This window comes from Rattus norvegicus, chromosome X, assembly GCF_021556685.1.
Source record: "Rattus norvegicus strain SHRSP/BbbUtx chromosome X, alternate assembly SHRSP_T2T, whole genome shotgun sequence".
Classification (NCBI taxonomy): domain Eukaryota; kingdom Metazoa; phylum Chordata; class Mammalia; order Rodentia; family Muridae; genus Rattus; species Rattus norvegicus.
This window is the reverse complement of record NC_141554.1, coordinates 106,117,501-106,129,301: the sequence shown is the minus strand read 5'-3', so window position 1 is coordinate 106,129,301 and position 11,801 is coordinate 106,117,501. Positions and strand designations below refer to the sequence as shown.

Genomic DNA, 11,801 nt, shown 5'->3' with positions numbered 1-11,801 from the left:
TCAGGGAGCAGGAGCCCTGTCCTCAGGAAGCAGGAACCCTTTCCTCAGGAGAGGGACTCTGTCCTCAGGGAGCAAGGACTCTGTCTTCAGGGAGCAGGAACCTGTCAGGGAGCAGGGGCTCTGTCTTCAGGGAGCAGGAGCCCTGTCCTCTGGAAGCAGGGGCTCTGTCCTCAGGGAGCAGGAGCCCTGTCCTCAGGGAGCAGGGGGCCCAGGCAGCTGGAGTCTGTGGTGCATTTTGTCTCCATGTTTGTGCAGGCCGCAAACTCAAAGAGGAGGCCAGTGCCCCTTTTTAATTTTCTTGCCAATCAAAGCACACAGTTTATTGAGGATACGCACTGAGGGTGTCAGGACTGGGGAGTAAGAGGGTCAGGCACTACAATGGACAGGAAGGGAGTGCATTTCTTGGTAAACATGCTAGCCATCCACCAGCCAGTGTAGGCAGGAGGAAGGAGGAAGGAGGAAAGACTTCAACCTAAGCAGCTGCAGAAGGGAGTTGGGCTCAAGCTCCCATATGGGTGCGATTTCTGTTAAGTGGTCCAGCTTACACAGGGAGATCACCATGGGCAACAACACTCACTCTGATGCTGTGATTCCATGTAAGTTATCCACAGCCAGCCGGTGACTGCAGGGATCCCCTTACCCTTTATCTAGACGCTGTGATTTGAGGCTAGTTCTCCACAGCTAGGGGCCACGGGGATCCCCTACCCTTTACTGCATGGAGAAGACTGCAAGGAAGCAATTTACAGTGCACTTTACTCGCAGACTACAAAACCCAGAAGGTGCCCACAGCTCTGGGGGAGCCCTGCCTGGCCAGTGAGAGTGTAGCCCTCTATTTAGAGGCTGGAAGGGACTCTCACCCAAGGAGGAGCTGACTGGCTAAGACCGCATCCTTGGGAGCACCCACTGCAGCCTCTTTGCCCTCAGTAAAGTGCTCGGGCTCTGGGTGACTTCAGTCTCATTCTTCCAGAGACAGCCACTTAAGGGGAGATGGCTTCCACAAGCATCTCTCTGCTCCCACTTCTGGTAAAGAGGCACATGAATGAGAAGAGCATTTGGGCAGCCAGTACTTCCTCCGCCAGCACTGGCTTTTCAGGCAAACTCATCTGTGCTTCCAGACCCTGAACCTTTGCACATCCACTCCCCTCGGATAGCAAAGGGAACTTCGGGTCTGAAAGGGACTTGGCAAGCATGTTATTAATGACTGTCATGCTTATTAGCAGACCTAATCCTGCCTGCTGCAGAAAAGACTTGCAGCAACAGAACACCGCGTCTCTACACACTTCATCGATGTACATCTTAATCTGGTCCTGATTTTCAATGCTGCTGTTTGGGTGTTCAGGGACATCCAGAGCCTTCTCCCTCACAGTGGGCTGGGGGGTGGGACTCCTGCTTCCAACCACTGACAGGCTGGACAAATGCCTACTGACATTGTGGGTAAGGGAAAAGCCAGCAATTGTGGACTCCGTGAACAGTGGTTTGCTGCTGCTGCTGCTACTGCTGCTGCTGCTGATGATGATGATGATGATGGTGGTGATGGTGATGATGATGATGATGCTTCTGTTGTTGTTGCTTTTGTTGTTTTTGTTTTCCTTGAAGGGAAGCACACTTGGTCAGGTCAAGAATTTATGACACATTTTTTGTCAACCTGTACTGGTGACACATATCTTTCATCCTAGTCCTTGGGATTTAGAGACAGGTGGATCTCTGTGATTTCAAAGCCAGGCTGGTCTCCAGAGCTAGTTTCTAGACAGCCAAGGATACACTGAGTAACCCTGTCTTGAAAACAAATAAACACAAAATAAACCAAAAGAATAAACAAAGAAAAACAGAGAAGGAAAAAACAGTTAATTGCCTTAAGAATTCCAAATATCAACTTTACAGGGGGTCGAGGTGTGATTCTTGTTTAATGATATGCTATTGTCTTTGTGACTTTCTCAAACCTTTTCACAAATGATTTAAGTCTTCATCATCCTCAGGACTTTGGCTTTCTTTGAACCTTGAGTTGAGACTACTGCCTTGCATAGGCCTGTCTGAAGTTCCCGACTCTTCTGTTCCTTTCTTAACTGGTTTCTCTCGTATTGTAGCTGTGGATGCACACCTTTACTGCTTCAAGACCTGGCTTGCACACCCATTTTCCATAGTTCATCAACAAAACACAGCCCTTTCCATCAAAACTCGCAAATGGATCTCGGTCCTGACAAAGTTCTCTAGTAATAGTATTCTAGGTCCCATATTATCACGTATGTCTTCTGACCAGAGTCTAATGCCTGTCCTCAGTGCAATACAGCTTTGCCATGATACTGTGCATCTTTCAAGAAACATTTGCTAACACCAAATCTCTTTCTGTCCCTCCCCCTCTCTTCCTTCCCCTCTCCCTCTCTTTCATCCCCCTCTCTTTCTGTCCTTCTTTCTCTCCCTCCTCACTGCCTTCCTCCTTTTCTCCCTTTCTTCCTTTGTTTCACATTTAGAATTTCCAAATGTTTCTCTCTGAAATTTCCCCTCAAGTATAACAGCCGCTTTTCCTGGTCCTTAAACATAACAGAGTGCTGGGGAACGGAAAACAAAGGCTGCAAGAGGCAGAGAAAGTGTTGCTTCTGAACCCTATATTCTGACTGGCCCCACCCAATTCCCACGCTTTCTCTGGGATACTGCATTGTATTGAGGGATTTCCTTCCTCCCTTTCCTAGGTTATCTACAGGAAAACAGACAAGAAAGAATCAATTTTGGTGCTTGCACTGACATAGAAGTCTCAAGAGTGCTCTATCTAGAATCCAGCTTTAGAAGTTTGTCATTTAAGTCCAGTATGTTAGATACCTGCATGAAGATATTACTGATTTTAAAACCCATTATTTCGTACACTCACGTGACTGAATGGAAGGCACATATGAACAAGGTCCAGTGATGTATGCGAAAATATCATAAGTGAACCCATTAGTTTCTCCATAAGCTAAATAAAATGGAAATATTGTCTGCCTTTTAGGTTTTTAGCACATTGTCTGTCTCATTTTCCAGTCAGTTCATGACCTGGATACTCCACAACTGCTGGGCTGATTTGCTCTGCTGTTTCCCAACCTTCATTTCTATACTGCAGATGCTGGCGCTGTGTTCACAGAACCAAAGAGGACCAGGATTAAGGGTTGTCTGGGAATGGGAGTGGAATAGTAGGTTCTGATATACAGCTGAACTTCACCCTGAGTCTTCTGACTGGTTCAAGGCTGACACTTCCTTAAAAGAATACAAATTTCATTAGGCAGAATCAAACATCCTGAAGATGACTTCCCTTCTCTTGGTTTGTGCTGCCCTCTATGGACAGACACACAAAGCAACATTGGTGTGAAAAGCATCAATGCTTAGAACTGAATGATCGTAACTTTCATCAGTTTAGGACTTTGTAGAACATTTCCCCACATATCAACTCTAGGTTCTCCAAACCAGCTCTGTCCCCTCAACTTTGTGGATCATTTACAGGACTAAAATGTGCTTGATCCAGGCGTAGGAGTCTGTGGCCTATCTTTGACCTTAAGTTCCCAGATAATCTTCGTTTTCATAACAAACCGTTCATAACTAGAATGGTTCCTTTCTTCTTTATGTGACTATAAAAATCATGTCACTGAGGTCAATAAGAGCTGATGGCTGGATCAAAGAACTTTGCCCCTCTATAGTTCTTGGTCACCTAAGATCCATGCCCTGGTCTCCAGTTTCCACGCCCACCAGCCTCTGTCTCTCCAGTGCTGGGATTAAAGGCAAGGCCACCACACCACACCTGACCTTATGCTACTTTTTGTCAGAGTATTTTATTATAGCAACAGAAATTAAGACAGAGCACTGATAAATTAATGTCCCTCTCCCAAGTTTGATGGTACACACAAAATCAGTCACAACCAGCTTGCCTAAAAGAGAATTTTCTAGAGCCAATAACTGTAGGAGCACTTCAACAATAATTTTGGCAAACTAATAGATCTTGGGTATAAACTAGGTGAAGAATAAAAACTCCTAGACAACAATCACTCTTAGAGAAGAGTGAAGAGGCCATGCTAATACAGAATCTTCCTCTCTCTCCTTCCCTCCCTCCCTTCCTCCCTTTAAAGGAAAATATTGAAGGTACACTTTAATTGATTTTGCCTCAGAAACTCAACATGTTTTTTCATTGAAAAATAAGAAGGAAATAAAAAAAATCATTCATGTTTTTGGGTAAGGAAAGACAAAATTAGCAATTATAAAGTATTGCCAAAATGTTAGTACATGCCAGGCATGTACCTTTAATCACAGCACTCGGGAAATAGAGACAGGTAGAGCTTTGTGAGTTCAAGGCCAGGCTGGTCTACAGAATGAGTTCCAGGACAGTCAAAGCTGTTTACACAGAGAAACCATGTCTCAAAAAAATAGTTTCCCATAACAAAAGGTGGAGTGTGATGCCATCTGACCTAGAGCAATTGGCCAGCCCCAGAAGTTGTTTTCTCAAGGAAATCCTGAGGTATTGGGAGGGCTCACACCTTGGAACTCACTATTCAAAGAACACAGAGGACAAAAAACATAAATGTCTGACGTGTAATGATTCTTTCACAGGGAAGTGCAGCTGTTTAATCAAAATAATTGAAATAAAATTGTAGCAGCAAATGCTCCTTAATCCCATTCATACAGAAAGACCATGGTAGATGGGCGATACTTTCAGAAACAAGTTTATTGGAACTGCAGAACACAGTCAAAGCTTTACGGCAGCCAGGGAAATCAAGAGAGAAGTGAGAGTTAAATTTCAGTAAAAGAACTTAAGTGACAGTCTGTCTAACCATGGGCTCACCCATGCCTCTGAGGTAACCCTAAAGAACCCCACCCACATTCTCTGCTAGTGTTCCTAGTCTTCCCAAAAAGAGCAGAACAGATTGTATTCATAAGGATCTATGATTATGCCTTTCTAAGATTCCAGTGACTCTCTGAAGAACCTGTCCAAAGGGCTTGCATTAATTTTACCTAATTCAGAACACTTCCAAAGGAAAAGTGTGTACTTTAGAGACATTCACTGTGTAAAGGCAATGAAGATTAAAAAACAAAACAAAACACTGCATCAATTGAGAGGAAATCCTGAAGAATAAGATGCTTTGAAGAAGATGAACTTGGTAAAGCTTCAACCTATTTCTGAAATCCACAGGCATGCACAGGACATTGTTAGGCACACATACGTAGTCATAACACTCCGAGCAGAAGCTGGTAGATTTCTGTGAGTTTGAAGCCAGCCTGCTCTCCATAGGAAGTCCCTGGCCAGCCAGGGACACCTGATGAGACCCTGACTAGAATAACAACAACAAGGTCAGGATGACCCTAGGCTGTCACTTCTGACTGACCTTTAGGTATAGACTGTGAAATATAATGTGAGGTGAAATAGAATGGAAAGTTCTAAATTATGCAAACTTTTAAGGTGTGCCTCCTAACACGCATGGCCCATTCGAAAACAATGAAATGTTTCCTTTTGATTGCTTTGACTTGGTTGCATGAAGGAAATCTTGATGGACTGGGTAGCTGACTGTTAAACATGGATTAAAGTGGCTACTGTCAAAAAAAGAACATACTCTTTTTAGACTGCTTTAGTAAAACAGCAACACCACAAAAATCACCAGAACGAATTGCAAAATAAAGGCCCACAAAAGAAGCAGAGTCTCATTTCCAGTTGCCAAAATAATTGTAATTTTCTGAGGGGGGTTGTATTGTATTGTAGTGCTTCCTGAGAGGAAATGGTGTAGATGAGTACTTCAATTGCTGACTCCAAAATTTTGGTCCAGACCACTTTTACAAAGTAAATAATTTTCAAAGCCCAAAGTATAGTGGATCCCATCTTGTGATCCTTATAGAATCCTTCATAGTGGACTCATTATGTAGTAGGAGGAGGGGCCTCCCCAGAGGACTGAGAAAGGGAAACAAGAAACAGCCATGTGGTCTGGTCAATGCCCAGCGCAGGCATATGTGCAAGCTGTCACGTACTCCACTCACCCACCATACATCTCTACTGCAGCCCCCTTGCCTTTGCCTTCCCTTCTTATTCTAGTCATCCCTTCATACTAGCTTAAAATATTCAGTTATAATATATTTAACAAGAGGGCAAAGAAACAAAAAAAAATGTATAAAAGCTCCAGTCTTTGGATCTTGAGGAATTTCATCCTTGAGGACTAATATCCCCATGGGCCTTGAGAGAGATATATATATCTCAAAACTTTTTCCCAGAACACAACTTGGATATCTCTTCCCTTGATTCCTGCAGTAGCATGATTGTGAGTATAACATTCCCTACCTCGTTCAATTTATATGCCATCCCAGACCCACTTGACTCTACCTCTGATCCTGGTTAACTGTTTATTTTCTGGCCAGAAGATAGAGAAGAAAGATTGATCCTGCTTGTACACTGCAAGAACCATTGTGATTGCCACCTTGGTTCCAGCCACAGCTTGAGTAGTCACATGACATAGTGTCACCTAACGGGGAGAGAGTAATGGAGGCACAAACTAGCATGATCTAGCCCATAGACATACAAAGGGGTTAATGGCCTATAAGGCAGACTTTGACAAAGAGACCAGTTGCTTGAGAAAGCTGACAGGGGGCTGGGAAAGTGGCTTCAGAGTGCTTGCCTGCCATGTGAAAAGCCCTGCGTTTGATCTCTAGCACCACATATCACACACACACACACACACACACACACACACACACACACACACACACAGAGGCATACATACACACATGCACACACACTTGCCCATGCATGCCTGCCAGGTTTTCCATTCCTTCTACTCACAGTGTACTTGGAAACCATCTTTAATCAACTCTGTCGAAGGATTATGTCTAGATGGTGAGTAAGTCATGCGTGCTTTCCCTGGAGCCTTGCCTTAGTCCCCATTTATTTTTGCTCATGTTTTCTCAAAGTGCACATCCCACTAAGGTGCTACCAGGTAAGCTTTTGTTTCCTATTTTCTAGACCCCGAACTGAGAAAGCACCAGATTATTAGTCTGTAATGAAAGAAAGCTCCGTGGTGAAAGATAGAATATTGCTGTGCCTCAACAAACATAAAAACGTTTTGATTATGGAATAATAATAACATGTCATAAATAACCAAGGCCTGATGAAATATAAAAAGTGTATCCATAAGTAAGCCCTTTATCTAAGAAATTGTATTGAAAATATATCCTGACTTCATAATCTACATGATTGGATACAACCAAGATTTTATTAGATTTACTTCTTTTGTTTTATGTGTTTGAAAATTTTACCTGCATATATGTCTGGGCATCACATGCATGCCTACTGCCGATGGAGGCTAGAGGAGAGGTTGGGTCCCCTGGAATGGGAGTCACAGATAGTTGTGAGCCACTACAAGGGTGCTGGGAATCAAACCTGTGTCCTCTGGAAGAACACTTAGTCAGCCATCTCTTCAGCCCCATGATTTTTAGATAAAAATATTAAATAAATTTATTAAAAAATCAATATATTGTATAGGATTCTTCAATATGGCTAAAACCTAGAAGTCATAAAGAGAAAATAAGGAAACATCAATCATTATTCATTTCTTCAAGAAAAAAACCCATAAAGTTAATGGAGCAGATCTACACCAAACCTCTTACTTTGATACAAGCAATATCTTTCTAAATCACTCGAACACTAGATCCTTAAATAAACAACCCTCTATGATCTTTGATCCCAATCTACATTGATCTTAGGGAGAAAATGTTCTAAGCAGGAAACATTAAGAACCCGTTGTGCTTATTAATTCTACTTGTCACAGTAATAAATTATCATTCTGGATTTTATTTTCCAAAGGAAGTCCCACCTTATTTGATAACATGTTGCAGCCTTTGCAAGCTCAGCAAGGCTCAGTAAATGAGGAGACTGCAAGTTCAAACAAAGCTGGCTTTATTGCAGCTCCTCTGTCACCTTTCAGGATGTTAATGGCCAGCCCACAGGAGGTCGAATTATATTTGCATGAGCCTCTGCAGACAAAGTTACCCTCCACTAGGGCTTGCTTTCCTTGCTTCCCTCCCACTCCTCCCACACCCCTCTTCAAGTACACAGACTGCCCAAGCTCTCAGCACAGGCCTGACAAGGCCCCAGTGCAAAAGGTGAAGCCTGTGAAGCACTGTCAGTTCTGAGGACTCCTTTCCTGTCCCCACCTTGCCCTCAGCCTGAGCACACAGAGGACCTAGCAATAGAGCTGAGATTGCTCTGAACTAAAGACAAGGAAGGGTCACAACTGAAAACAGAGAAGCCAGGGACAAGCTTCAGCCTGGGAAGTGATGTAAATGTAAAGCAAACAGCCAGCATAAAAAACCAGTCTCATGTGGCCGCTATGTTCAAAGACATTCTCAACAGAACCAAGCAAAACCAGAGAGTCGTGAACATGAAATGGATGCTACCTACACCAATTGTCTGCCCCACACTGGAGTCTCTTTTGAAACGAGGCAGATGAAATATGAATTAAAGAAAGAAAACCTGTTTCCTGAGCCTTGAAACGTTATGCTTTGTGAGTGGTGGGGACGATTTATAATCAACTCAACTCCATTATTACAAAATTACCTTTGAGCGCCTTTGGATCAACAGAGATCATAAATGTGTTTGATGAAGAAATCAAAATGACAGGATAGCCTCTGGGTGTCTCATATCATCCCTAAAAGAGAAGAAACTAACTTCTCCCTGGCCTGACCCATGAGCTCTGCAGACCAATCACAGCGAGGATCTGGCTCCTCCTAAAATGATTGAGAGCTGCAACCTTTTGGGGGAATTCTGGGACACCAGGGAGTGGCCTTGCCTTGCCCCACACCTGTCTCGCTCAGCACTTGCCAGGATCCAGCTTATCATCATCCTAAATAAAAAATAAAAACAAAACACCGGAGAGAGATTAGCGAAAGAAAATTGATTCTTGTTTGAGAGTTACTGGGAGATTTACTACTCAGATCCACATAGCACAGTAAACCGTGGGCTTATTCAAAGAGTCTGAGGCAAGTGAAAAAGGTATAAAGGCGAAACAGTGAAGTCATAACTGATGGTTTCAAACAAAATTTCATGGCATCGATGATTAAAGTACTTTTTGTGTCAGATTCAGCAGCATCTGCACATGCTAGTGGTTCTGGTGATCTTCTGTGACAGTTACTCTTAGGCAACTGTCTGTGAGATTCCTTCCTAGTAACCTGTCAGCCCCATTGACTTTTTATGAATTGTTGCTTAAGGGCCTCCTTTTTAATCTGACACAGGCTATCAACCTTCTCTTTGAAGCTGTATCTACACCTCTAGGCTTTTCTTCCACCAATCCACCCTCAATAACCTTTCTGGCCTTTTGTATCTTATTCTTTAAGCACAGACAAGTTCCCCTTTAAAAAAAAACACTCTCTGAACATCATTGTATACAATAGTTTCTGATGCCTGTAAGCACTGATAGGAAGCACTCACTGAGGCCTAGAAGCTCTTTCAGATTTGTTTGTTTGGTTTTTGAGACAGGGTGTCTCTGTATAGCCTTGCCTGTCCTGGAACTCCCTCTGAAGACCAGGCTGGATTTGAACTCATAGTGATCCTCCTGCCTTTGCCTCCCAAGTGCTGAGATTAAAAGCTTGCATCAGCACTGTCCGATGGCTCTTACAGATTTTATAAACCTACATAGATAAGTATTGTTAGATATATTGTCTCCAAACAGATTCTGAAGCCAAGGACAAAGACAGGACCTTTTTTCTTCTGCTTAAACATAACTTTATTGATAAAGCACAACTCTTAGATGAATAAATTTAAATCAATACAAAAGTATAGCTTATTTATGACATATAGTTGCTTCACTGTCAGCTTAGTTAAACAATAAAAATATCTCAACCTAGATAGCAAGTTGAATTAATAAATGCTTTCTTTGTGCAAGCTCTAATATATATTTGGCATACTGAGAGTGGCTCAGTCTAAAGCCAGCATCGATGGCTATTGACAATTTATGATATTCATTATCCCTAAATCGCAGTTCAAAGGATCCCTTTGCTACACAAGAACAATGAAAACCTAAGGATTTACAAAATGCATTGTTCCCACGTGCAAACTTAAGAAACGTCACATCAGTGTTGCTTGGAACAGATCTCAGATTATAATTTGGTTAAGACTTTCAGAACTTTCACTTTGACCACCAGATCCTTATGACTTGCTAATGCTTTGATTTTCTTAACACATACTCCAGACTCTTTAAATAAGAAAAACAGTGAGCTTCTGCTGAATTCTTTCCTGGATGATGCAAGCCCTTCACTTTTTATGTTGTCATTTATATTTTCAAAGAGGGTAAGAATGTTAAGAAGAATCTCTCTATCCCATTCTTTATTAAAGAGAGAAATCAGTTCTGATGGTACCTTACAACTGACCAGCTCTCTTGTCATGGCTGGGTTTTCAGTAAAGTTTATAATTAGTTTCATAGTTTGTATCTTGGTGAAGTGATTTCCCAGAAATAACAAAGCAAAGAAGTCTGGGAAAGAATAGGAAAGCAAATGTTGGTAGTGATTAGTCACAGTCATGTTGGTAAGGAGTCTTAGTCCCGCCATCTGGACAGCTGAGTCCAATCGACAAACCATGGTATCGTCACACACTTGACTGATATAAGTCTTAATCTTGCCCTGATTTTCAGAATTAACACTCAAGTTATTAAGAGCATTGTAAGTCTTTTCTCTAATAATGGGGTCTCTTGTTTTTATCAGTTTTGCGATAATTGGGACCCCACCCAATTCACGGATGGCATTTTGATTAAATGAGTACGCTGCATTGTTACCCAATGTGACCAGTGCTACTTCCTGAGTGAAAGGGTCATTTGTTCTCTCCAAGATGTTAAGGACCTTTTGAAGATCAGGGGCACTCAAAATATCATCAATTTTATAGGGAAAGCTGAACTTGCCCCTGCGAACAGGCCATGCTGTGGCTGGAGCCTTGTTACTCTTGCTTCGGTTCTTTCTCTTGACTTTCCCACTTGTCCTATTCCTAGCCCTAGAGCCAGTCCTTCCTGGGTGGCAGCCTCCACCTCTGCCTCCTGGGCAGGGCAAACTTGATGTCAGGGTCCTAATCCTAGAGATGTTAGGAAACCTTATGCCTCTGCCTGCCTTTGCACTTGCCTGTTCCTTTAGGGACTTGAAAAGGGCTTTGGCCTTAGCTTCTAGGCCACCCTCACTATGGGATTCTGGGTACACTTCCTTCTTTACATCTGGACCATTCTCAGGTCCCACATTCGCCTCAGCCTTGGACTTTGAGTCATCTTGAGGTTTGGCTCCCGCACCTACTCCAACATGAGTCTTACGTTCTTTTACAGTTTTGCCCCCAATTTCTGGTTTGCCACTACAAGACTCTTCCTCTTCTTCCTCTTCCTCATCTTCATCATCCCACAACTTCTCATTCTCATCTTTTCCCCAGGTCAGTCTGTACACACAGTAGCAGGCACCAGCCCCAATGACCATGCCCGCAGCCACACATCCAGCTTCCCGGGTGCGACCCATGGTACAGCTGGGGTCCCTTAACCTAGACACAAAGCTGGTTTGTTCCGATCCAGAATATTCCCAGATCAGGAGCAAAGTCTTCAGATTCTGCAGGTTAGGGGCAGCTACAACAGCACATACAGTGATACCTAGGAGGAAAAGGAAAAAGATTACAGAATATGACTTCTCCAATTGTGCCTTTGTACATAGATAGACTTAATCAGTTGCCTACAAAACACAAAGAGGTTGGCTAGCATTTGGGGATTGACATCATCATCATTATTCTTTTCCTTTATCTGGAAGCAATTTTGGAAGTTTTCCAAACACCCAGATTCTCTAAACTTATA

At 42.8% G+C, this 11,801-nt stretch overlaps 2 protein-coding genes across 3 annotated transcripts in view; both read right to left on the bottom strand.

The window, feature by feature from the left end:
• Nucleotides 1-286: 286 nt before the first annotated feature.
• LOC120099156 (protein ARMCX6-like) lies at nt 287-6,041 on the bottom strand. The gene is made up of 2 exons (XM_087601121.1): nt 5,983-6,041; nt 287-1,506 (listed from the first exon to the last, which is right to left on the bottom strand). The coding sequence occupies exons 1-2, from the start codon at nt 6,039-6,041 to the stop codon at nt 978-980; spliced, it is 588 nt and encodes a 195-aa protein (XP_087457247.1). The 3' UTR covers nt 287-977.
• A 3,650-nt stretch (nt 6,042-9,691) lies between these two features.
• Armcx1 (armadillo repeat containing, X-linked 1) overlaps nt 9,692-11,801 on the bottom strand; it is a 3,942-nt gene continuing 1,832 nt past the window's right edge. The window contains exon 4 of one of the 2 annotated variants that reach the window (XM_087600567.1): nt 9,692-11,603. In XM_087600567.1, the coding sequence (XP_087456693.1) occupies nt 10,090-11,475 (1,386 nt within the window). In that variant the 5' untranslated portion in view covers nt 11,476-11,603 and the 3' untranslated portion in view covers nt 9,692-10,089. 2 annotated transcript variants of the gene reach the window in all.

Excerpts from the sequence above, each read along its gene's own strand:
- LOC120099156 (XM_087601121.1), bottom strand. The coding sequence starts at position 6,041 with ATGACTAGAATAAGAAGGGAAGGCAAAGGCAAGGGGGCTGCAGTAGAG. Across the intron at positions 1,507-5,982 it reads GCAGTAGAGATGTATGGTGG|CAGCAGCAGCAGTAGCAGCA; the intron begins GTGAGTGGAGTA and ends CATCATCATCAG.